At 44.8% G+C, this 23,905-nt stretch overlaps 1 protein-coding gene across 5 annotated transcripts in view; it reads right to left on the bottom strand.

The window, feature by feature from the left end:
- samd11 (sterile alpha motif domain containing 11) overlaps nt 1–23,905 on the bottom strand; it is a 77,992-nt gene that overhangs the window by 14,533 nt on the left and 39,554 nt on the right. For all 5 annotated transcript variants that reach the window (XM_076741021.1, XM_076741017.1, XM_076741019.1 and 2 more), the window contains 4 exons: nt 21,324–21,499; nt 12,689–12,798; nt 4,958–5,050; nt 1,592–1,756 (listed from right to left, as the gene is read on the bottom strand). In XM_076741021.1, the coding sequence (XP_076597136.1) occupies nt 1,592–1,756; nt 4,958–5,050; nt 12,689–12,798; nt 21,324–21,499 (544 nt within the window). The remainder of the gene's footprint in view (nt 1–1,591; nt 1,757–4,957; nt 5,051–12,688; nt 12,799–21,323; nt 21,500–23,905) is intronic.

The raw sequence follows: 23,905 nt of genomic DNA on the forward strand, positions 1-23,905 counted from the left end.
TTGGCTGTCAGGGAGCGCTGGCAAAGCCTGTGATGCCCATGGCTCATCATCCGCTTAGAGGATCTGACGCGCACAAACACAACAGTGGATGTGAACACACACGTCGCTACAAGGAAATCTTACCGTGAAGTTGTCTTTTTAAATGGTAGTTGTATTTAAAGTGTGTGACCTGAGCATCATTAATAAACCGTAAACTTGTATGTTTTTTCCCTTGATTTCTTCCTCCGGGAGAAGTTATTTATTCCCTCGTCTCTGTTCCTCACTCATTTCCTCTCTTCCCGTTTTTTTTTAACTCCTATTCCTGGTTTCTCTTTGCCTCCTTTTCTTCTTCTTCTGCACATAGAAAGCTTTTTAGTGCAGCTTGGAAGAAGAATGCACGTGTGCAGAATAAAGGATAGTGTGGAAACTATCAAACGATCTGGAATGTGGAAGTGAAGAAAGGGAGCGAGTATGTCTGTATTGCGCCAGAGTGTCTGTCTCATACCAGCGAGGTTTCTGGGAAAGGAAGCCAATGATCAGACTGCACCCTGGCCCATAAAACCCCCACACTGCACTGCCTCTTGCTTCTAACTCCGCTAAGACACGGGGAAAAGGCAATTAAAGCATTTATAGGCTTCGCCCCCTAGATTTGCAGCCAGCAATTAAAAATCATTACTAATCAAATAAAAATAAAAGTAGCTGAAAACTACAATTCGGCCGGGGCATCGATTGGATTTATGCTACGGCGAAACAGCTCATAAAGACTGGTAGGACATAATGTTACGTTCTTTACAAAAATGTGAGAAAAAGGTTAACGTTTAATGGAAGGCACAGTGAAATGAATATAAAGCCAACTTATAAAATCCAAACGAGGCAACTTTTCTCATTTTCCTTTATCCCTATCAAACCACAATTCTCTTAAGCTAAATTTTATGTGTCTGTAGAAATCGAGAGAAACTGGAGCACACGGGTGGTTTCCAGGGTGCTGGGAGATTTAGAGGGTTGGCAGGCAGCCAATGAGAGCTCCCGGATCAATCGTGGCGTTGATGCATGCGACGGCTTGTGGGTGTTGTTAACAACGGAGAGCCATGGTGGTCAGAAATCTCTCTGAGTGACACTTTGACACTGGGTGGGCAAGCACCGCAAATAGAAATGTCAGCTGTCTCATGGCTGGGGTTTTACAATGGCAGCAGTGTGGCACACCTTAACATGGTACCCTGAACACAGCGCTACACTCTGGGGTTACAAAGTAGCACTGCATCTCAGCAACTTGGTGACAGGTGATGGAAGAGGTGTTTTTTTTATAGAAGCTGGTGAAGTGCTTCCAAAGGAAACTCTTAGTTTGAAGTAAATCTCGAGTTTCTTCAAACTAACTCTAAAGTTACTTCAAAATAAAGGGAAAAAACTAAAGGAAAAGTACCTCTAGATCTTTCATGAGTCAGTTCTTACTGGTAGAGGAGGAAACGCTACTCTGAATGTAAAAATCAACCGTGCACTGAGGTATATACAGTACGGTGCAACGTGGTAGACTGCAGATATTTGAAAGCCGGTACGATGACAGTGATGACGATGATCGATACACACAAGCATAGACACGAGTCTGTGGACTGACCGTGGCCAGGCAGACCCATGCTGCTCGCCAGCTGGTAGAGCCGTTGCTGCTGCTCCTCATAGGACCCTTGCTCACTGAGCGCTGACATCATGCGCCTGTAGTGCTCCTCAGGGCTCATGTGGCCGTGGCTGCCGCCTGCCTCCACCACCGGGCTCTGGGAGTTCTCTGAACAGAGGAGGGAGACACATATATTATGACCAATCAGTGGCTGTCAATATCAAACCAATCAGGGGATAAATACTGACGTAAAACTGCAGGCTCCAAAACTCTATTAGGCTATTAACTTGGTATTAATTTAATGCTGAACACTAAGCTATCTTTTTAGCATATGATTAAATCATTACCTTTAGCACTCATCCACATTCATCTAAATGTCAGTCATGACTGTGAGGAATTTGCCTCAAGCACAGTCGCATCAAATTTACTAGGCTGCTTCAAACGGCAGCCAGAGGTCACACATTTGGAAAATTTGAAGTTCAGTACCCAAAATCGCATTTCAGTCCAACTTTTTGTGAAAGGAGGGCTCACTCACGGCTGCTCAGGAAGCAGTTTGCATATTTGTATTATCCCACCAGAATTTCATTTGAGTCTTTTTGAGCTATCTGAGGTATCTACAGGTTCACAGTTTGGACTGTTTTTCTGTCACTTTTTTATTTTGGCTGATGAGAAAGGTGTATTTTTAGGATAAATCAATCCATGCAGTTCGAAAAACCAGGTCACACTGCCATTGTAAACACAGAGCAAATAATTACCCAGAATTCATTTTACACACCCTCTACCTCGCATACTGCTCTCTGATGTACAGGCTTCCTCCAATATCAGCCAGCAAACATACTTGAGCACAGATCATTCATAACGAAGACAGCACTGATGGACGGGAAACCACTTTGGATGAAGCTACACACACACAGCCATGCATTGTTAATGGTCTGAGCCTGACCCGAGCACGAACTCAGTGAGGTTGTTTTACTGTCGAGTATTTTGACTTTTTTTAATGCCGACTACAAAAAAACACCCCCAAAAGGCTCAGCTTCTTCCACTGTGTGTGTGTATGTGTCTGTGTGTGTGTGTGTGTGCGTGTTTAAGGTGTTGTGAAGATGATGTGGTGCATGATATCTATCTGGCTGTCAGTCCCCACACTTAATCTCTCTCTCTGACCTCCCTCCTCCCTCTCTCTGTCAATAGTAACATGATCTAAGGTAAGGGTGGTGGGGGATATGGGGAGGCGGTTAGGGAGTTACAAGAGGGAGAAAGAGGATGAGGAGGAGGAGGAGGGAGAAGCAGAAGAAAGCAAGGGTTATTTTTACCACCCTCCTTCTTATTGAAACCTGAGCCTGGCCCCGGGCAGGCGAGCAGGAGTGGCGCTGAGGAGCGGAGGTGGGGTGGAGGTGGTGGGGGAGGAAGCGAGCATGCAAGCATCTCTGTCTCCACCGCCAAGCTCCAGCTAATCCACCCAAGGTCCTCAACTGTTTGTGTGTGTGTGTGTGTGTGTGTGCGTGTGTGTGTGTGTGTGCGTGTGTGTGTGCGTGTGCGTGTGCGTGTGCATGCAACTAGTCTGTGCCTGTCTAAAGTTTTCTCGCTCTCTAAACACAGCGGGGGGTGCCGACTTTGCACACAGAAAGAAAAACAGACATCATTTACACAGCGGCATCCAATCTCTGTGGCTCCATCCAAACGCTACCCTCTCTGCCTCTCTCTCTCAATCTATTTCACCACCTGCATTAGTCATTAAGGGATAGCGTCTGTCGCCGAACTTGGAGGCAAGAAGATGTAACACGCATATAGAAACACACATGCAGGTGCAGAGTCAGGGTTTGGGTGTGGACAGAGCCCGAGGTTAAGACACAGGATCAGCGGTGTTTTGAAATGGCTTAAATGCACTTCTCTGAACAGCAGGCTGCACTCTCAAACAGTCTTTTTTATCTGTCTCTTTTATGCAAATTATACAGCAAAGGAAGAATACATGCAAGGCGTATACAAAGGTTGTTTGCTTTAAAAGCCAAAAACCTAACCACACAGACACAAGAAGACAAAGTCAAAATAAAAATGCACAAGTCCCATTTGCCCTAAAAGGAAGCCAAGACTGAGAACACAAACAGACACGCATACAGATAAACACACACACACACACACACACACACACACACACACACACACACACACACACACTCTGTGAGACACAAACACACATCCACAAAAACCCATGCATCTTTCAGAAGCTGGGATGTGTCTCAGTAAGACAATAATGGCCAGGAATGAGTACTGAGGAAGAGGCTCCAGGCGGGGCTGCTGTATGTCAAAGGTCACCCAGAGGGCAAAGGTCAGCACCAGGCTCTCGTTGAGTTCTACAATCAATCCGACATCCAGACGCATGTACACAAACACTCTCACCTATCTATCTCGAAATTTAACCGTTAAAAAACAGTATTTCACTCATGCCAAAGAATCGGAGCCATTTGCTGTTGTTTGGCTGTTGGCTTGTTTGTGCGTGTGTGTGTGTGTGTGTGTAAGCATGTTGATCAGGTGTCTCCAGAGATGAGGCTGGATGTGCCGTGAGCTGCCCTTGGTTTTTGCGGTTTTGCCTGCTCTATAATGCATCAGTCAGGAAGTCTTCCTCAGGAGCCCAGAGGGACAGGCCCAGCGCAGTGCCGGCTCCTCGCCGGGCCCCCGGTTTCACGCTGCATGAAGGAGATATGAATAATAGAGGATGGCGACCGGATTTCAGCACTACAGAGGGGCATTGCCTTGCCAAGGTGTGTCTTCTCAAGGTCCATTATTTATGTTGTTCCCATGTCATATAGAGAGCGGATGAAAATGTATCAATACACTGCATGTATTAGGAATCGGTTGCAAAAATGTATATTGTTCTATCTACAAAAGCTATTACATAAGATATCATATTACTGTATGTGATTGGAGGAACACAAACTTGACGACCACCTCATCCTCTGTACTCCTGTTAAAGGGTCAGTTCACCCAAATCACACTTTTCACTGGGACTATATCTGCATAGTCTCACAGCAAAAACTCAGAAGATAAAGCTAAAACGGTCTTAATGGTTCCACACCATTAGTGGTGAGTGAGAAAATACAATGTTTTGGTAATGTGGGTGAACAGACCCTTTACTGACTTCCCCTCATGTGTGTGTGTGTGCGTGTGTATTCCGATCATCACACTGACCACCAGCAGCTAAAGCAACACCGCCTCATTTCTCCTTCTTCTTCATCTGCAGCTTCCATCCTCTCTCTCACTTTAACACTCAGTCATCCTGTCTCCGTTCAATTTTTTTTTTTTACCCGATTCCTCTCAGAAAACGCTCATGCCGGCACATCTGTGACGTCACACAAGTCCACTGCATGGTCTTACCTTTGGGGGATACGCTACGTGACTTCTTGCTGTCAGAGGGACACTCGCTGCTGCTGTTGGGAGAGAAGCTTCTCCTCTTGCCTAGAAGGTCATCTGTAAAGAAACACACACACACACACACACACACACACACACCCCAAAGAGAGAGAGAGAGAGAGAGTAGTCAGTGAAAACAGACCAAAGTAAAAGCTTTGATAGTGACGCTCTGCTCCACATCTACCTGTGTACATGGCGGCTGCTTTGGAAATGCAGCGTTAAGAGAGAGGGAGCGAAAAAGAAGCCAAGGGAAAAAAAAAAAAAGTGATAGGTGGAGAGAAAGAGAGAAATGGAGCGAGTGAAGCAAGCCACGGGCGTCTGGAGATGTGCCTGTTCTGTCAGAAATGAGAGGGGGCCTGCACCGCCGAGGATGACAGATCTGCCCGGCTCATTCACGTTTGTGTGAGTGTTTGCCTATTTGAGGGATGGAGGAGGGCTCGGTCTCTCTGTGTCTCCTCAAACGTCTCTTTCCAACAGTCTGTCCTCGAGTGTTATCACTGTTCTTCCTCTCTCTCTCTCTCTCTCTTCTTCTCTTTTTCCAGATGTTGGCACAAAAGCCTCTGACTGAACTAAAATACATGAGAGCCTCTCAGCTGCTTGAGGAATTCCTCTCAGCGTATATTATGTCTATATCATGTGTTTATTTTTAGTTTTTGTACCTCCACAACAGCCACTCCCCTCTCTGCTGTTGCTATCCTCCCCTCATAAACACACTTCTGATCTTCTCGTCCCTCCATCTGCTTCTTCCTCTTTCTCCTCTCCTCTAGCCATTTGAAGCCTCCTCCCATCAGGAGTTCTCTCTCTCTCTCTCTCCTCTCCCATTAACACCTTCCCTGCCTCCTCCTCCCTGTTCTCCCCCACCTCCTCCCCTGCCACCAAAGAGGAGCATCTAGTGTACAATTACAGCACCCCTGACTTCCTCCTCCTCCTCCTCCTCCTCCTCCTCTCCTCCCCTCTCATCCCTCTCTTACTTCCCGCCCAATCGCCTCACCTCCGCCCCCCTCAAACACACCTCAAATCAATACAGGCCTAATCAAGAGAGGGAGGGGATGCAGAGCACACCGCACGCAGCGCCGGCAGGAAGGAAAAAGCCGTTTGTCATTGCTCTCTCTCTCTCTCTCTCTCTCTTTCCATCTCTCTCTCTTTCTTTCTCTATTTCTATCTCATGCACCTCTGCTTTTTCTCGAGCTGTTTCTTCCTCCACACACACAGCCAAGCCACAGCAGCAACTGCTTCCCTTCTTTCTCTTTTTTCTCGCTTTTTCTTTCTCACTTCTCGGTGCGTATTTTTAGGGATGGGGGGGAGTGTTTTTCTCTTCCCTCAAGGAGAGTGGTTCCTCTCTCTCTCTGTCTCTCTTTTTCAATAAAGCAATTTTTCATCATTTGCACAGCATGTGTAAACAGTACAGAGAAGCGGTGAACAGGGACTAAGAAAAAAAAAAACACAACTTAATTTCATAGCAATACCCCAGCAAACAACATTTGTTTATTTCTGTCACATGTCCACTCCTGATATTGTTGTTACCTTAGCAACTTGCAGACAGTTAACAGAGGAGTGAAGCTGGAGTGGAGTCTGACCTTTAACCCTCAACCTATCGCCCAAACTTATGTTCTTTCTTCTCTATAACAAGACAAAGACAGACAGGGAGGGGAGAGAGACAGAGGGAGATTTAGACAGGACTCAGAGGATTGTGTCGGGCTGCTGAAGGAGCCCTGGTGTTGACGAGAAGGCAAGCGAGCAAACGAGAGAGGGAGAGGGAGGGAGAGAGAGGGAGAAGGAGGAGGTTCACTAATGATCCAGTGTTTGATGCTGCCTCTCAGGTCCTGAGGAGATCCACTCCCTACACCATCCTAAAGAGACAGTATGGGGTGGGGGGGGGGGCTAATGGACAAGTGCACGCTCACACACATACACACTCACACACATACACACAGAATGTCTTTGACAATTTCTACTTTTTCTGCGGCCTCTTTTATTACCTCTCATTTTGTTTTTCTTCTCATTCTCGAATCACAGTGTATTTCTTTCACTGGATCTTTTTTGTTAAAAAAAAAGGTCTCCATCTATCCTATTAGTGGAATATTAACAAAGAGAGAGAGGACCCCCATTAGTTAAACCCCCCCCCCTTCAACCAAACAGACATACACATGCTTACACCCATACCGAGAGCCTCTCATGATCACACACACACTCGAGTCGTCTCTTGAGCCGACCTCACTCAAGACACCGCGTCTCCTGAGCGAGTGCCCGAGGGCCAGAGATTTGAGGGCGGAAAGCTTTTAAAGCCAATTAAATGGGGCTTCTTAGAGTACCGGCGCTCCCTTTTAATGCCCAACCCTGAGCTCCTGCTAGCGTCTATGCTAACCCTTTTACTCCCACTAACACCGCTTACAGTCAAGTTTGCTACCCAGGGCATTTCCCTTGCATCTGCTTGTTAATATGGCTGAAGAATTAGTGGTTATGGAGTCAAGGGTTTTATTATTTTAGCTTCAAGGCTGTGATTTTAACCATCAAAAGACTTCAGTAATTAAGTGCAAATAGCATTAGCTGCTATGATATAGCTTCTTCTTTTTACCATTCCTGGCCGACAGTATACAGGCCAACTTTTTTTCCCTAAGAAATCAACCTAAACACACAATATTCTTGCATCTGCCTCAGTTCCTCCATGCTAGCTAACCTCCTTCTTATTTGCCGTTCCTCCCACCGTGAGAAAAGAGGGATGAAATTCATGGGACAGATAGAGAAAGAGGAAACAGCAGGGCCTAAACCACTTCTCTTTCATGTGACACCACCAGGGCGAACCATCAGGCAGGGGAGCATTCCTCTTTCTTTCTCACTCTCTGATTTCCTCTCCTCCCTCAAACTTTAGTCGTCTTCCTCTCCTCTCTCCATCCCATGGAGCGTGGTGACAGCTCAGACAGCCAGACTCCTTAATTCCTCTCTTACTCCGTTAATCTGTCATCTTTATCAGGCCGGGGAGGTGGGGGTCTGTGCGGAGAGAGGGGGGGGGGGAGTGACAGGCGGGGACGTGGGGTGGGCCGCCAGCCGCAGCCCCCCGATCAATCTCCACATTACAGCTGACAGAATGGTGCTAATAACTTATTGATCCCCCCTTCGTGCGCCGGGGCCTCCGCCGGCCCTGAAAGCCCTGCCATTGATTGGCTTACAGGCCGATGCAGCTGGGAGAGAGGAGGAGGAGAGGGGGAGGGGTGGGGGTGGGTGATGGAGATGGGGAGAGAGGTGCTTCTGCTCACGCTGAGGGGAGGATGCGCCACTGCCATCGTGTGCAAATGTACACACACACTAACACTGCTCCTCTGTTTGTCATGTTCCTAACAGGAAGAGAGGAATAAAGAGAGGTGGAGAGAAAAGAAACACCAAAGAAGAAAAAGAATAGAAATCACGGGAGGAGAAGATGTGTGGATGTGTAGTCATCTGACGAGAATATGGCCGACCTCAAAGTGAAAATCTGTGACATTGTCATATAAATAAATGTCCCTTTTGCAACGCAGTCCAGTTATGTAACACCATAAAAACTAAACCTGCAGGCAACTGATGCAAGCTTTTGTTTTTGTCGTTCTAAAGGCCTTCTGTCAGTTCCTTCCTGTAAAAATCGTCTGGTGCACAGGTGGTGATGCACAACAAGCAGCAGTGACAGTGGTTTGTTTAGAATACGTCAGGACTGTGACGGCCATTTTTGTGACAGTTACTTCGACAAAGTGAATTGCTAGTGAGCAGAAGACCCCTGCCTCCTTAAAAATACCCCGGCCTCATATGAATCAAAGTCACTGATCGTAAGGACCTCGATGATTTCAGAGGACAATCACGGATATGAAGCACCCACAGACCCTGATACTGCAATGTAAATTACGTTCTTTTCATTTCCTCTTCTACATTATGTCAGGCATTTCACCTTGTGATGACCCTGTCTGTTCTGTTTCTCTCGAAACCAGTAAAAATAAAGTAAGAAAAAGCAAATTACTAATACTTCATACTTCAATTACTTCATCTTAATTATAATAGGATTCAGTTATTCTCTGATAAAAGACAGTGCTGCACAATGTACTTTAGAGTTTGTTTAAAAACTTTCCAAATCCAAAAGTACATCTAAGTTTTAATCGCCTGGCGTCCTCTGACATTCTTAAATGTGCTGCTGTCGTCCCAGCATCTTCTTCCACTTACAGCCACTTTTGCCAAGCAACTGTTCATGGCAGACTATGCCAATTAATATTCTTATTAAATCAAGGCTCAAGTCACAGGTTATTAAAGGGATATTAGAGTTTTAAAAGCATCATGCCAACGGGTGTCAGTACTGAAAATCTAACAATACGACGTTATGTTGCTTTGATAAGAGGGAAATAAGTTTCACTTAATGCATTACAATAAACACCAGGGATGGACCTGAAAAGGTAGCTTGACCAAATAAAAAAAAAATGCATGTGTCAAATCAAATTAAAATTTAAGGATAAAGGCATCTAAGTACAGCTGACAGTTCTTTATTAATAATAATAAAAAAAAACCTATGTGAAATGAAATGGAAAAAACAAAATGCCAATGACCGTTTAGCACAAAAGATGGCACAGAAAAGAAGAACACGCAAAAAAAAAAAAAAAAAAAACAGGACTTGTGTTTGTTTTCCTTTTAGCGCTCTGAAAGTAGCAGAAAAAAGCATTTATTTTCAACATTTACTTGACTGCTTATTTTTTGTCATCAGTGAATTTCATGTCTTGGCAGAAGCATTAGCATGACTTTATGAACAATAAGCCTGAGAGGCCATTTTGTTATGGCAGCACAATTACATTCCTATTAAGCAGTGGGATGTTTTCAAATATTTACAACCCACATTTCCCTTTTTGCCTCTGTATGACAGAGCTAATATCTTCAGAAATCCTGGAGTGTTTACTTTTGTTTAGAATTGCCTTTCTATGCTAATCATGTAATAACTAGCTGGTAATACTTTAAAAGCAATCCTCACTCACAATCAGTTTGGGGAAAAAAAGGTCTTGCACAAACACGCTGGGCTGCAGATTCACACGCAAGCAAACATCTAAACCCAGGCATTTAAAAGCACACACGGAAAGGTGCACACACTCAAATACACACACACACAAATGTGCTCAAGCCCCAAACCACCGCTACAACCCCCAACCACACACACGCAAGCACACGCGTGCACACACACTGACAGGCTGTAACTGCCTCTGGGAGTCTGAGTGCAGGGAGCAGAGGAGAGAGAGAGTGTGGCGGTCCAAAAACACCTTATCTGCCTGTTTGAGTCTCCGGTCTGACCGCAGAGCCACGGTTTACAGTCTCCACAGGCAGCCAGACTCTCAGCGTCGGCGCCCCTGCTCTCCCCCTCCCTCCCTCCCTCCCTCCCTCCTCCCTGCCCTCCGCCTCTCACAGAGGCTCCGAATAGCCAGCGGCTGGGGAGCGAGAGAGCGAATGAGGGAGGGAGGGAGGGATGGAGCGGAGAGGAGAAGGAGGGAGGCAGCCCTCCTGTCTGTCCCTCAGATTTAATTAACGGCCCACTCCGGCGCAGAGACGACCCAGCAAGCCTGCTTCCCTTTCCTCCTGACCCACACACACACAAACACACGCAGCCGTCGGCCGCCATAGCTGCCGCCTGCCCTCCCCTGATACCACCACCGCACTCATTCATCTCTCTTTCCCCTGTCTCTCCATTTCCAAATGTTTCTTCCATCACCGCCGCTCTGTCTCTCTCCGTTGCAGACTTTTCTTTCTCTTCCTTAATTTCTCTCCCGTCTCTCCCTCCACACTTCACTGATAGACGTTCAACACTTTTGGAGGATAAGTCAAATAAGGAGAGTTGACTGACAGAACAGAGTAAACACAATATCACAGACAGCGAGCAGCGTTTACCGTCTCATCCATCTCAACGTCAAATAATCCACCTAAAGCTTCAGACACCCACCTATGTATTTGGACGCAAATTTGAACCTGTGTTGATTTTGCGTGGGCACGCATCTGTATAACTATGTGTCATTTGTGTGTAATTGTGTGTTTGTGAACGTGTGTGCGTCTAATTTCACTGGCAGACAGAATTAGAGCCGGTGGCTGATCGGATTGGACTTGTTTACAGACACGGAGCGAGCCGCTTAGGCTCCCTGTTAAATCTCCCTTTAATGGTCAAACGGACAGATTTTAGGGGTCTTGGACCCCCTCTGGCTTAGGTCACACTGCGCTCATTCCCCCCTCCATCAGCCCCCCTCCACCACCTCTATCCCCTTGTGTACTCCTCCATTAAGATAACTACTCAGGGCTCTGATTTCTCCATTAAGTTTAGCAGCTGATTAGGCCAGTATTTGGGTGGAAATCCGTCCCAAACCGGGGTTTAAGACACTGGCAGGCCTGGCTGTTGAGCAGCCTAATACCCTCCACCTTCCACCCACTCCGGCTGATATCACAGGCACCGTATGGACAATTAATCTGGCAGACAGAGGAGATGAGCACACAGAGAGAGGGTATGGAGGTGTTGGGCCTGGGCTGATTATGGCACTGGCTGTGCCTCTGGCTGATGGTATAAGAAGGGACAGGGTCAAAGCCCGGGCAACTGTGGAGCAAAGGTATGGTCTTCACTCATAAAAAGCCAACCATTTTCTCAATTCGGGTTCTATTTGTTTGAAAAGGGTTTGGGTTTGCTGATGGAATGTATTCGATTCAGCTGGTTCTTTTTTTTCTCCAATGATTATTTTAGATAAGCATTTTTCCTGAAGGCAAAAGTCAGCACAGATAGATTGGAGAAAAAATGTTAACTATTATAGCCTTCATTGATAACAATGACAATAATTCATACTAAACTTATTTTTGCGAGTTCTGACAAAAGAGATCCTGACTCACATTTTAATGTGGAATAAATAATAAAACAGCTTTCAGTGTTGAAAAATATTATAAAACCAGTGCCAAAATCAAAGTTTGAGACAAAGTTCCTAGTCCTCCACAAAACTCTGGACCTAAGTGCAACTCGTAAAGCAGTTCAAGATGGTTTCAATAAGTACGGAAGATACAACATTTTTAATATGATAATGTTAAGTTTGTTCGGGTTGCTGGTGAGGCACTGTTGCCTTCAATCATGCCTTGTTGGGATACAGTACATTACACAACATATGTCATGAAACTGGGGACAACTAACCCAGAAACATCCAGTACAGTGGTTGATGGCTGAATAGTGATATCCATAGAGGCTGTTTTACAACCATATGTCTTTGATGACTGCACAATATCCTCCTACAAGCTATGTGACAAATAGCTGTGATTAAATGTGCTGTCTGTGTTCTGTCTGTAAGCTGTAAGAAAAGCTCTTACAGCACGCGCACACCATGGTTCCTCTGCTCACATGAAACTGGATTAATGGCAAACAAAGCTATTTATTCAGAGGTAATTTAAAACAGAGGGTTTAACAAAAATCCTGGAGTTCAGCAGAGAATGTGGGAAGAACATTAAGTAATCAACTTGAGAGCGACCTTCAGGAATTGAGTAATAAGCTTATGTTAAATTCCCCCAATCACACAAATTAGGCTAAATTAAATGGGTAATGGAACGTTTACATATGTTATAGGAGATGTAAAGAGGGGTATATCATCAGCCTGGATAGAAAGGATGAAAGCACAGACAAAAGAAAGGAGACATCCTTTAAACGCACACACACATACACGCATAGCATCACTGGGGTCCTACCTGTGTGTCCAGCACTGGTGTTGTGGTCAGACGCTGACTGGCCCTCGGGCATGCCGTGCTGTCTGGTGTGGTGCAGGTTGGAGATGATTGTAGAGAGGTCACTGTCACGACTGTAACACACACACACACACACACATTCACACAGAGAGGAAAGAGAGGATAAACACATTTAAAAGCAGCCCCAAACAAACTGAATTCCACAACGCAAATCCAAACCAGGAGGTGACAAAGCAGCAGCGCACAAATTCATACTATTCCACACACCGCTTACCATGGAAATCCTCCATCCAGACAGAGACATCCTCTCTAAAATGCATACCTTCACACAGACTCAGCAGCTACAAGTGGCTGTCCTGTCAACTGGCTCCTACCTCTGAAGTGTGTAATACACTCTGACAGACTACCGCATCCAGCACTTTTGGTTCTCATCCCTACTCATCTTCCACACTAAGATGCATTAACGAACATATTCACAACTCATAAGTAGTTTAGCAGCTTAAAACCTGATTACGGCTCTTTTTAAATGCAGGCCGCCAATAGCTGTTTCAGAGAAATTTGGCGATTGAATAATGTGAAAAGAGAGATGACGAATATGTAAGATAAAAGGAAATATCAATCAAACCTTGAACAGGCCATACTTACTTATAAGGAATGTAATATTTAAAAGAACACAATGAATCTGTGGTACATGACACTGAAATGGTCCTCTTTTCTACTGTCATGCCTACACTTCAACAGGTGGTCCTTCACAACAAAGCTGTCCACAAGAGTCTCTCAAAGACCATGTCTTGCCCTTCAGCACCCAATGTAGGAGCAGGAGGAGGGTTTAGAGATTAGGACCAGATCTGGTTGGAGCCACTCTGCCCTTCCAAATGATCCACCAGCCGCCTTTCTAACCTCCCCGCACCGGTGGACCCACACAACTGTGTCATGGAGGTATTTCATTTGCAATCTGATTACAATCCTGATCGCATTAAAATGGCATAATGATGGGAAATAGGCGCTTAGAGTTTGAGGGGAGTATGGCAGCCGTGCAGTACGAGTATAGTCACTGTAATGGTAAACAGCTTGTGTGGTAGGAGAGGTGCAGAGTTGCATTTTTTTTTTTTTAGCTTACAGTCTAAATATAATTTACTGTTAAATGACTGTGACATACATGCAAAATGGAAGAGTGTTCCAAAGCCCAGAAGAACAGGAAAGTTCACGCACACTGTCATTTTGTCCACAAAATAGGCCTGAAAACATGCAGCATTTAGACATTTGTCAGTTCGACAGTCTCAGCATCCTCTCGTGTCAGCAGGAATCTCGTTTATAGGCTTAACTGGCAACTTTATTGAAAGCAGAATCATCTATGAAGGGGGTCTGGTATGACACAGCAAGCACAGTTTATGGGACAGAAGCGGTGAATGGTTCTTAGCTGCCACCACTATGACGAGGCCACACTGTTTGCGGCTGCTGGATTTGGGTTTTTAAAGTCCCATGATTACAGGCTCCTGCTGTAATGTCAGGCTGTCGGTCGCCAAGCTGTTTTCCACACGCTAACAGAAAAGATGAAGGAAAGCGTAGAGGGCCTAATGCTGGCCATTGCTGGCTTCACCAGTCACCTTTCAGTCTCAGAGAACCAATGACTCAGAAAACAGCCTCAGACGAAACAGTCACCACCGGTTGCTAAGCAAAGAGACGCTTGATTGGACTGGGACTGCAAACTTTTTAGACTAATGATAGACTTCTTTTTTAGAGTCTAACTTGCTAAAATTAGTAGCTATCTGTGCCTGAGAGCTCAATGGTTTTCTTCAAAAAGAAAATGAGATGCAGGGAAGGTTTTTTAATTGTGCTCTCAGTCATATAATAATGTATCTGCGTCACCCAGTGACTCCAACAAAACACACATCACACACACTGCAGTTTCACGGTCCACTGTGAGAAACTGCAGCCAAATCCATCAATCAGCAGGCTGTGTTATAACACCACCCTCTGTCCATCATTTAAAGTGATCATGATAATGCCATCCTGAACTTCTCAGAGAGGTGATGGGGTTATTATCCCGTGGCGAAGTGGCCGCACTAAGCCATGAACGGCAAGGACATTGTTAGTGGGGTAATTAGCGCACTTTTCCTGAGCTGTCCCGCCTTGGCTCGGGCTAATGAGGGCCTAGCCCTATCCCTGCCCGCCTCTGCCCTCCCCGCAATCCCATCCCCCTCTCTTTCACTGGGCGGAGGCAAGGTCACACTCAAGCCATGGAAGATGAAGAAGGGGGTGGGGATGGTGTTTAAAACCCAGTCACCTGAGTCAGCGCTCCCTAAGGAGCTCCTAAGGCCGGGGTTAGCTGGGAAGGACGGGGGCCTCAGAGAGGAGGGGGGTTATATTGTGGCTGTTGGGCCTGATAGCTAAGAAGGACATGAGCTGCCTTCTTATCATCCAGGTGCACACCGGAGACAATCATCTCATCCTCAGCTCATCCTCGAACTGGTCAATAGTCATTCCTGGCCATAGGACAGACGCACTGACCCAGACACCAGCATAACTAATGTGTGTTAATACTCAAAGTCTGTGTAAGCAGTGTTTTGGATGCATTTCAAAGTAATGCCTTACTGTGAGTGTTACTTTTAGCAGTAACTAGTATTCTAACACATCATTTTTTTAAATGAAGGAACTAAATTACAGATACTGAAAGGCTCGTTACTTTGTCATTTTCTATGTAGCCAGGTAAATAAATTTGTTTTGGCCAGCTGCAGAGATGTGTAGTCTACACTTCCTGTTTAAGCTCAAAAATTGATCTGATCTCATGCATGGGCCGGTTTGCACATGCATGTTGAGGGCATGAAGATATTCTCACTACTTTTGTCAAGCAGACAGACAAAAATATTTTAGTGCCCCGGTCATATACATATATATACACTTTAAAAGCACCTGGATAAGCAACAAGCCTGCATGAGGCCGGTAGCTAAATTCAATCAATCAAGCAACTACACCCATGGATTTTAATCATTTTACTCCAACTCCCACAAACGACTTAAACTAATAGCGCGGTATGTTGTAGAAAAGATGCAGCCTCTCTCTACTGCTGAGTCACCCGCTTTCAATCAGCCGGTTAGCAAGACACCCTGTCCAGGTAACCGGCAAATGGTAGGGAAATCTTTTTTCAACCACCAGGACTGCAACACGCAAAAATGGAAAATGAGCTAAAGAAAATCTTTGAGGGACTGAAGTAAATCTCCACCACAATACACTAATCACTTACCATATAACTTTCAGTTGCTGCTACTCAATATTACAATATGTTCTGAATTATTTTTCTCAATTTTTAACATTAAAATCTTATATATTAATCCATCTCCATAAAAATAAGAAGTTAAAATCCCACAAAAATGGCCGATGTACATGTTGATTGATGCCAGATCAGTTGTTGGGGCTCTTTCTTTTGTTCTTCTGTTTTGAAAAGGTTGTGCTCCCTTCTACCATTACAGTAGGCGTTACTATTCATAATGGTCCAAACAACATGAAAAGACTCTTCTCCTGGCACAGGAAGTTGACTCAGTACAAATGCCCAGTAGTGGCCTACTGTGGCATTGGCACGCAGAGCTGAGGTGGCGGGGCTGGAGGTCACAGTGTGAGCTGGCAGAAGCTGGCAGCCCAGGCACCCTGACGCCATGTCTCACACCACCACTGGGAAAGTGCTGACAGACAGACAGCAGGGATGTGAAGGTGGAGGAGTGGAGGTGGAGTGAGAGAGAGACAGGTCACAAGCGCTGTGTAACATCTGGTGCTCACAGATTCACTGTGTGTCCTCCTCTGCTCTCAAGGCAGGAGCCCGAACACACGGCCTCCTCCATCCTGCACAGGTGGCCCACAGCAACATTCAAATACTACCAGGCAATATGTAATATTCAGCAACCACTGCATAGGAAGGTATGGACTTGGGCAAAATGCTGAGAAAAAGAGGGAATGAGCCAAATTTCTCTGATGCCAAGCGGGAAAAAAATATATATATAATTCAAGTCTTGTATTTAAGACATAGCTATACTTTAGGACACATAAAGTTAAAGCAGGAATGTGGATCTGTTGCATACACATTTTCTGTTTACTAATTTCTATGAGCAACGGAAACACAATTGTGATGCTGCTCACAGCTGGATCGAAAGACAAAGCACAACTGGGAACCCTGCAAGCAGAGGGGGTAATGAATAAATACAGAAATGGATACATAAATAAGTAAGAGTAGCCTAGCTTCACTTCTCCTCATTGTTCCTCTGCTGGATGGGCTGACATGAGGTCGATAAGGCAGCCAAGGGAGGAAAGAAAAGTACAAGAGAGATAGAATATACGGTAAGTCCACCGTGTTGCATTTAGGTTCTCCTGCACTGAGCCGTGCACACGCTGCTGGTTTTTAACCTTAATTTCTCCTCAGGCTCACGCTGTACGAGCTATCATCTTTCTCATTTTTCTAATTCAGAAAGAAAAAACGTCTTAAGGAGCACGTGGACTGAAAAAGGAAATGATCTGTTTATTTACAGTAGACGGAACTTTCAAAGAGCGCTGTTGTTCTGTAGATACATTACGAACGGCCGAAGCTCTTACTATCGTCAGCTGATTCCAACATACTGTAAGACAGCACATGAATAGTAAACACTGTGTTCTTAACATGTGGAAATGATGAACGTCACGCTTCAAGTCAATGCCAAATCTGAGACTAAACTGCTGGAACACTGCTGACCATCTTTTTCTTGATTCTGTGTTTTGACAAGGAGTTGATGGACAAAACACTGCTCTCTATGTGGAAAACAATGAGTGTCTTGCTGCTAGCCAACGCCCAATCAGCTACTAAACTGCTGTGACTCTGTTGCCATGGTAAACGCGTGTAAACAAGGCCAAAAATTCTTGAAGCGGAAAGCTCCTCTAGAAAGCTATAAAACCTCCAAGCTCACTAATTAGTGCTTTAGGGGAGAGCCATTTCCAGTAATTTCACACTGTCCATGACCTCTTACTGGCATAAGGCAGTGACACAGTTGTTCAATAAAAGCCAGAGGACAAAATGTCAAATGCCATAAACATACAGGAGCTAACTCAGCATCAGTGTCTTTCTTTCTTTGTGGTTGTGACGTAGAATGAGTACAACGTTCCCCATTACCGACTATGAGCCAATGCCCCTACGTGAAAAGGTCTGTGTTCATACAGAGGGGCGGGCTGTAAACTGAGAAAACACTCATATAGTAACATCAATGGATTCTACTGTGAATGTTGATGAACAAGAGCATCTTCTGTGCGCTTCAGCTACAGTTTTCTCTCAATGAGCACTGAAGCTCGCACTGGCTCAACATTCGACTGGGGTGAAAAGCACAATCAAGCAGACAGCAGTTCCAGGCTGTAATCAGGTCTCTCAAAATCAACGCCCACAATGACTTGCGCTATAACTTCGCTGCTGAAGACAGAAATGCTGCTCCAAAACCAATTAGATGGGTAAACAGGTTATGTTGAATTCAGTATGTTGCTTGCTTCGATCTGCTTTACTCCTTGCTGATTGGATGAGCACAGGACGAGACGGCCCGTGTATGAAGACACCCTGTGACAGTCTGATGTTGAATAGAAAAAAAGCACAGCACTGTATGTCTAGTGCTCATGTTGGTCTGTGATCTGCACATCTTATGACATTCTTCCTCTTCCAAGTCTGCAATGCTACATAGAGCAAATATTTTTTCGCCCTTTCGTAGATGGAAGCATTTGCATATGTAAGTGATGAAGATTGAAAAACTAAGAAACTGTCTGTGTTTGTTTTGGCGAGTGTTAATAATAGGTATGGCAGGGTTTTTTTCTTCTCCTACAGGGTGCAGGCTGAAAGGCAGACATCAGCGGGTGTAACTTATAAAATCCACGGTGGTTGCTGGGTAATTACCCAGACTCTCAGTCAGCACTTTTCAATCAAAGCCTTGTTATCTACAGCCAACTGAAACAAACACTAAGGTAGGCTTTGTTTTGCCCTTGAGTAAGACACTAAAATCCCAAGTTACTGGCATCAAATATTTAGTCCCTGAGATGAAATCCATAAATCAGTGTTAATGAATCCAAGTCAGATACAAACATTCTGCCGCACGGATATCAAGGCAATACCGAGGTGATAACAAAACTTGATTTTGTTGCCACCTTTCAGCTCCTGTGTGGTTCACAGCGCCGCACTTCTGTTCTGCTCTTCAGTTGTTCACTTCTGATACCCCAGGCTGCTTCTGTATACATCTTATAGTTATAATGATTATTTGGTCAGCTCTGTTGCACTTCAGTCCCTACATGCTCTGTGCTTATTCAGCAGGACAACCCCAGATATTATGGAGTACCAAGTAAATTAATTGTCTGTAAAGCCACCAACTACTGACATTAATCTGGTTATGAGAAAGTGGAACGGTTTCTAATGAATGTGAGAAGACGTTCAGGTGACAATGATGAGCGATGAAAGCAACGCTTGTTGACAACCGCACACAAATCCACTTACTGCGCAACAGTCGGCCACCTGGGCTAACCAAACAATCTACTTTTAAATGGATCGCAAAATAAGATTATATTTAACTATGCACTGAAAAACTAAGAGTTCAGAGTATCTCTAATGCAACACCACATGAAGCTGATTTGCTGCATGTGACATTATGTTCAGATAAGAAAATCTGGATAAATAATTGACACATGCTGCTTGGATGTGTCGATGTAGACACTGTAACTGCAGTTTGAGTAGGCAGGTTGTAGCAACCAAATGGGTGTGACACACTGCTGCCGCCAGCCTTGATGATGTGTGGATGAGACAGCACAGATACATCACACATGTATACAGAGGCCCTGTATTTTTCACATCCATTGGCCAAATCCAATTTGTTAAGACCCTTCTACGACTCACTTACGAAGCTGCGGTCAATGGAAATCACATTTCCGTGATTGGACATCCCATTATGCCGTTCGTCCAGACCCGCGCTGGGGGATAAAGCAGGGCTGAGACGGATGCCCAGAACAGACTGGGGCTGCGGCTCCAGCGAGTCCGTCGCCTTTCAAAGGGTAAAAGCCTGACATATTAGTCATAAGTGTTCTTTAAATTCATTATCATCTTAACACGCCAGCGGCACAAGTGTCAGGGGGAGGGGAAGCCCTCTTAAACGAGGTTAGTGGATCCATTTAAAGCTTCACAGTTGCCGTGCTGTCCGCCGTGTCACACGCAAGTCTCAAGACATGAAAAACATCCCCTCCTGTAATAAGGTTGCACAAGCTGCTTATAATGCAGCCGGGGACTTTCTGGGGTTAATCAATGAATGGCTGCTGCACTGCATCTGTCCGTAGCCCTGTCTGATTTCTGAATCTCACAAATCTGTATATTTACATAACCAGTAATCACAAACCCACGTGATATTCACTCCAGGTTGAAACTGTCTTCATTTCTGTCAACCCGCACGTGTCTGTTTGCACGTATGAAGATGCGAACATGATTATTCACTTGAATCCAGACAGGCTTTTAGTAAATGCAGTCCACGTTTTTATGACAAACCCAAGCTAATGTGCATACAACTCCTGAGCACTCTTCTCCATCCATTATTGTGGCAAATTTCAGTTTGGACAATTAGTCAAACAGCCATTTCCTGACTCACACTAAAATGCAACGAATTTAATTTCGCGAGTAAACCACTGACATTTCTAAAAACAATTAAGCTGCGTTGCTAATACATACCACTTGTGGTATTGTTATGGTTTGATGCCTACTAGTTCTAAAAAATAACGCCGGATATGCTGAAACAGAACATTCCTGTCCTGAATTTTACTTTCTTCCTGATTTGATTAAAATAACGATAAAAAGACAGTCGTTTGAAGGATGAGGATCCAGAGGCTGACTGGAGACATGCTGGACTGTGTGTTTTTAAGTGTCTTTGATGCAGCGTACGTCATTTCTTTTTATTAATCTTGTGTCTCTACAAGTCTGTTTGTGTTTAGCACTTCGAACCATTTTAAACATTCTTTACACTTAAGCTGATAAAGTGCAATAACACGACATGAAGACCTGTAATGTTCTGTATGAAACGCTCTGTGATCAAACCGCTCCCAAGCACAGCAAAGCACAGGACGCAAGCAGACAGCGGTGACTCAGGTGACTCAGTCTTTCAATATCAAGTCAAGACAGATACACTGAGACTTGGCAGGAGAGACAAAACGCAAACCAACAATCCAATTAACACTTTCAAAGCTCAGCACACATCTTTCCATTAGACATCCTGAAGCAAAAGCCATGAGTGTCTTTTATGAAACACGATCCTTTGTTGCTTCGTCTCAAAATGTGCCTTCAACATCTCCCGATTATCCTGAAACCTCTTTTGATAAAAATACTACAGACACGTCTGAGATGCCATTAAGAGAAGCAAACTAAACAATGGAGGACTGCTCTTCTTCGTGTTGATTTCACTGCACAGCATATGCATTTTCAGGTGGAATAAAAGCAATGCAATTACAATTGTGTGCTTCAGTGTCTACTAAATACACACAGAGAAAGGAAAGAAAATGTAAAAAACTAAAAAGTCTGGAATATTAACTGGTGTCTGGTATAAGAATGACATGGGACCCAAACGTTAAATACGTTTGTACTACATTAAAACCACAAAAGTCATTGACGCCTCACCTCTTTCTCATGATACTGTAATGCAACTCGTCCTCTTGTTTGATGTGGGCATGATCCCCGCTGGCCCGCTCGCTACCTTCGCTGTCGTCACTGCTGAAGATGGAGGCCAGCTCCTTCTTGGGCACTCGGTTGGGAGGAAGGGGGATGGTGCGTTTCTCAGCCAAGCGCCCACGGTTCTGCACAACAACGCACAGAGAAAAAGAGACACTTTAGCAACCTTCATATACATGTGCTTCTCCATTTGTTTAATCTGCAAGCCTGATTCCAACAAAGTTGGGAGGCTGTGTCAAACATAAAACAGAAGGCGATAATTTGCTCATCCTTTTTGACATATATATATATATTTAATGTTTCACCTCATTTCCTTCACTGATTTTTGTAAATATATGCTCATTCTGAATTTAATGCAGCGTTTCAAACAAGTTGGGACAGGAGCAACAAAAGGGCTCTGGGTTGACGCTGCACGCAGGATACAATCTTAGTACATTGGCTCTTTCAGACGAGCAAAAGGCCCCTACATTCTAGGTTTTTTTTTCCATTTTACACAGTGTCCCAACATTTTTTGGAATCAGGGTTGAATCTGCATTTCAACTGAATGAATACTAGCTTTTAAGATGTAGTTTGTCAGCTCAGTAGCTGACAAATGATTACAAATGACTCCTCTGCAAAGGGATCTTAGTTTTATTTTGCAGTATTGACTGTGAATTTTCAGTACTGCTATCCACAACTAATATGAAACCATTTAGACTGCAATTCAATCAAAGGATCAACACATCGAGTCAGACGTAACACCCAACACTACCTGTTCAGATTAAGTGCACATGAGAAGTAGTCAGCAGGCAAGCCAGTACAGTTAGCTTAAAGTGATGGATAGACTGTTGAAACTTTTAGCTCAACGCGGCTGCCAAGTGATAATACAAAGATGCAAACTTGACCAAACGGACCTAAATAGTTCAGACAATTGAACTGCATAAACAACGACATCCACTTTTAATTGATTAATAGACTTAAATCACATCCAGTTGTAACATGACTGGCTGTTTCAATAAAGAGGTACTTCAGATCAACTGACTGCTGTGACAGTAGACCAGACAATCAAGAGAGAGATCAGACGAAAAAGGTTCGGACCCACTGCATCACATCCTTGAATGCAACATATTGTTTTGGAATATCCTAATTTACAAGCTTCCAGCAAAAACTGGTTCAACGGCAGAAACAGCAATGTAGCTGGCACCCGTGAGCTACACCGAAACCAAAACATCATCTGTAAGACTGGCATGCAGCCCTCCAGCCAGATATCATGAAGTCACTTGTGTATACTCTTTGTGAATAAATAGTGAAGTAATAATGAAAAAATCCTATGTTAAGTCAGCTGGATATGTCTAATGTAATGAACTTCCTTTTGAAACAAGCCATTTCTTTCCCCAGTACCCAACACAAAAGTCATGTTAACTATACTTTTTCTACTCTAAAATCAAACTGATGGGGAAAAAAGTTGGTTGGTGTTTATTTTGCTCCAATGGTGCCAGGAGTAAGCAGAGAAAAGAAGGGATAAAGAGGAGATTGTGGCCCTGGAGGCGTTAGGAAGTGAAGCTGGGCGACCTTTAATGTGACCTGAAGAGGTCACTGCAGATTAACATGGTCCTATCACAGAGAGGAGGGAGGAGGGGGAGACAGAAGAGTAGAGGAAGAGTGGAGATGGGTGGGGAGAGAGATGGAGATTGTAGAAAGGACTGAGCCGGGGGAGGAAATTGGAGAAGAGCAGGGGAAGGGTAGGCGGAGGAGAAAAGTTAACAGGGAAGACAGGGAGAGCGGATGTGGGTTTGTACAGGAGAGAGAAGAGAAAAGGTGAGAGAAAATACAGAAATGAAAGAGAATGTGGGGAGTCAAAACATGAGAGACGGGTCTGTCCGATGTGGAGTGGACTCGGATTTGAAACTGTATTCCCCTCACTCTCTCTTTTCCGTGCCTACATCTCTGCTCTTTCTCCCGGACGCCTTGAAGCCCTCCAGCTATCCCTTCCACCACCACACGCAACCCTGCCCTCCACCACTCCTCCCCGCTCCCTCCTTCCCTCACTCCTTCCATCCCAGGAGGCGCGGCAGCATGAGTGGCAGGCGGGGGCAGGAGGAGGGATTTGGGGGCTCCTAGCCAAGAGGCAAACAGGTGCAGCCCCTCTGGAGTCTCTCAAATGGCAGACATTAAAAAGAGTTGGGGGGGCGAGACAGAGAAAGATGAAAACATCCCCCAGGATGAGCAGGCCACAGAGTTCTGCACATTTCTCCGCTGTCTCTTTTTTTTTCATCGTGCCTTGCCAGAAAAGAGGTTTTTCCTCCTTTCTTCTTTCTTTTGGAGCTTTCTACCAAGTTCTGCTCCAGCGTTTGAGGACAGTGGATCACTTTCTGCTACTTCTGCTACTTCCATACAAGGCCTAGCTGTAGGAAGTTAGTGCTGGAGCGCCAACAGGGTCGGAAACAGGAGCGAAACACCGCGTCAGAACAACCCTTTTCCACGGACGCAGCCCACAGTTACATCTGTCAGACACACATCTGTTAAATACAAATTCTCCACCTCCAAGTCTC

This window comes from Chaetodon auriga, chromosome 10, assembly GCF_051107435.1.
Source record: "Chaetodon auriga isolate fChaAug3 chromosome 10, fChaAug3.hap1, whole genome shotgun sequence".
NCBI lineage: Eukaryota > Metazoa > Chordata > Actinopteri > Chaetodontiformes > Chaetodontidae > Chaetodon > Chaetodon auriga.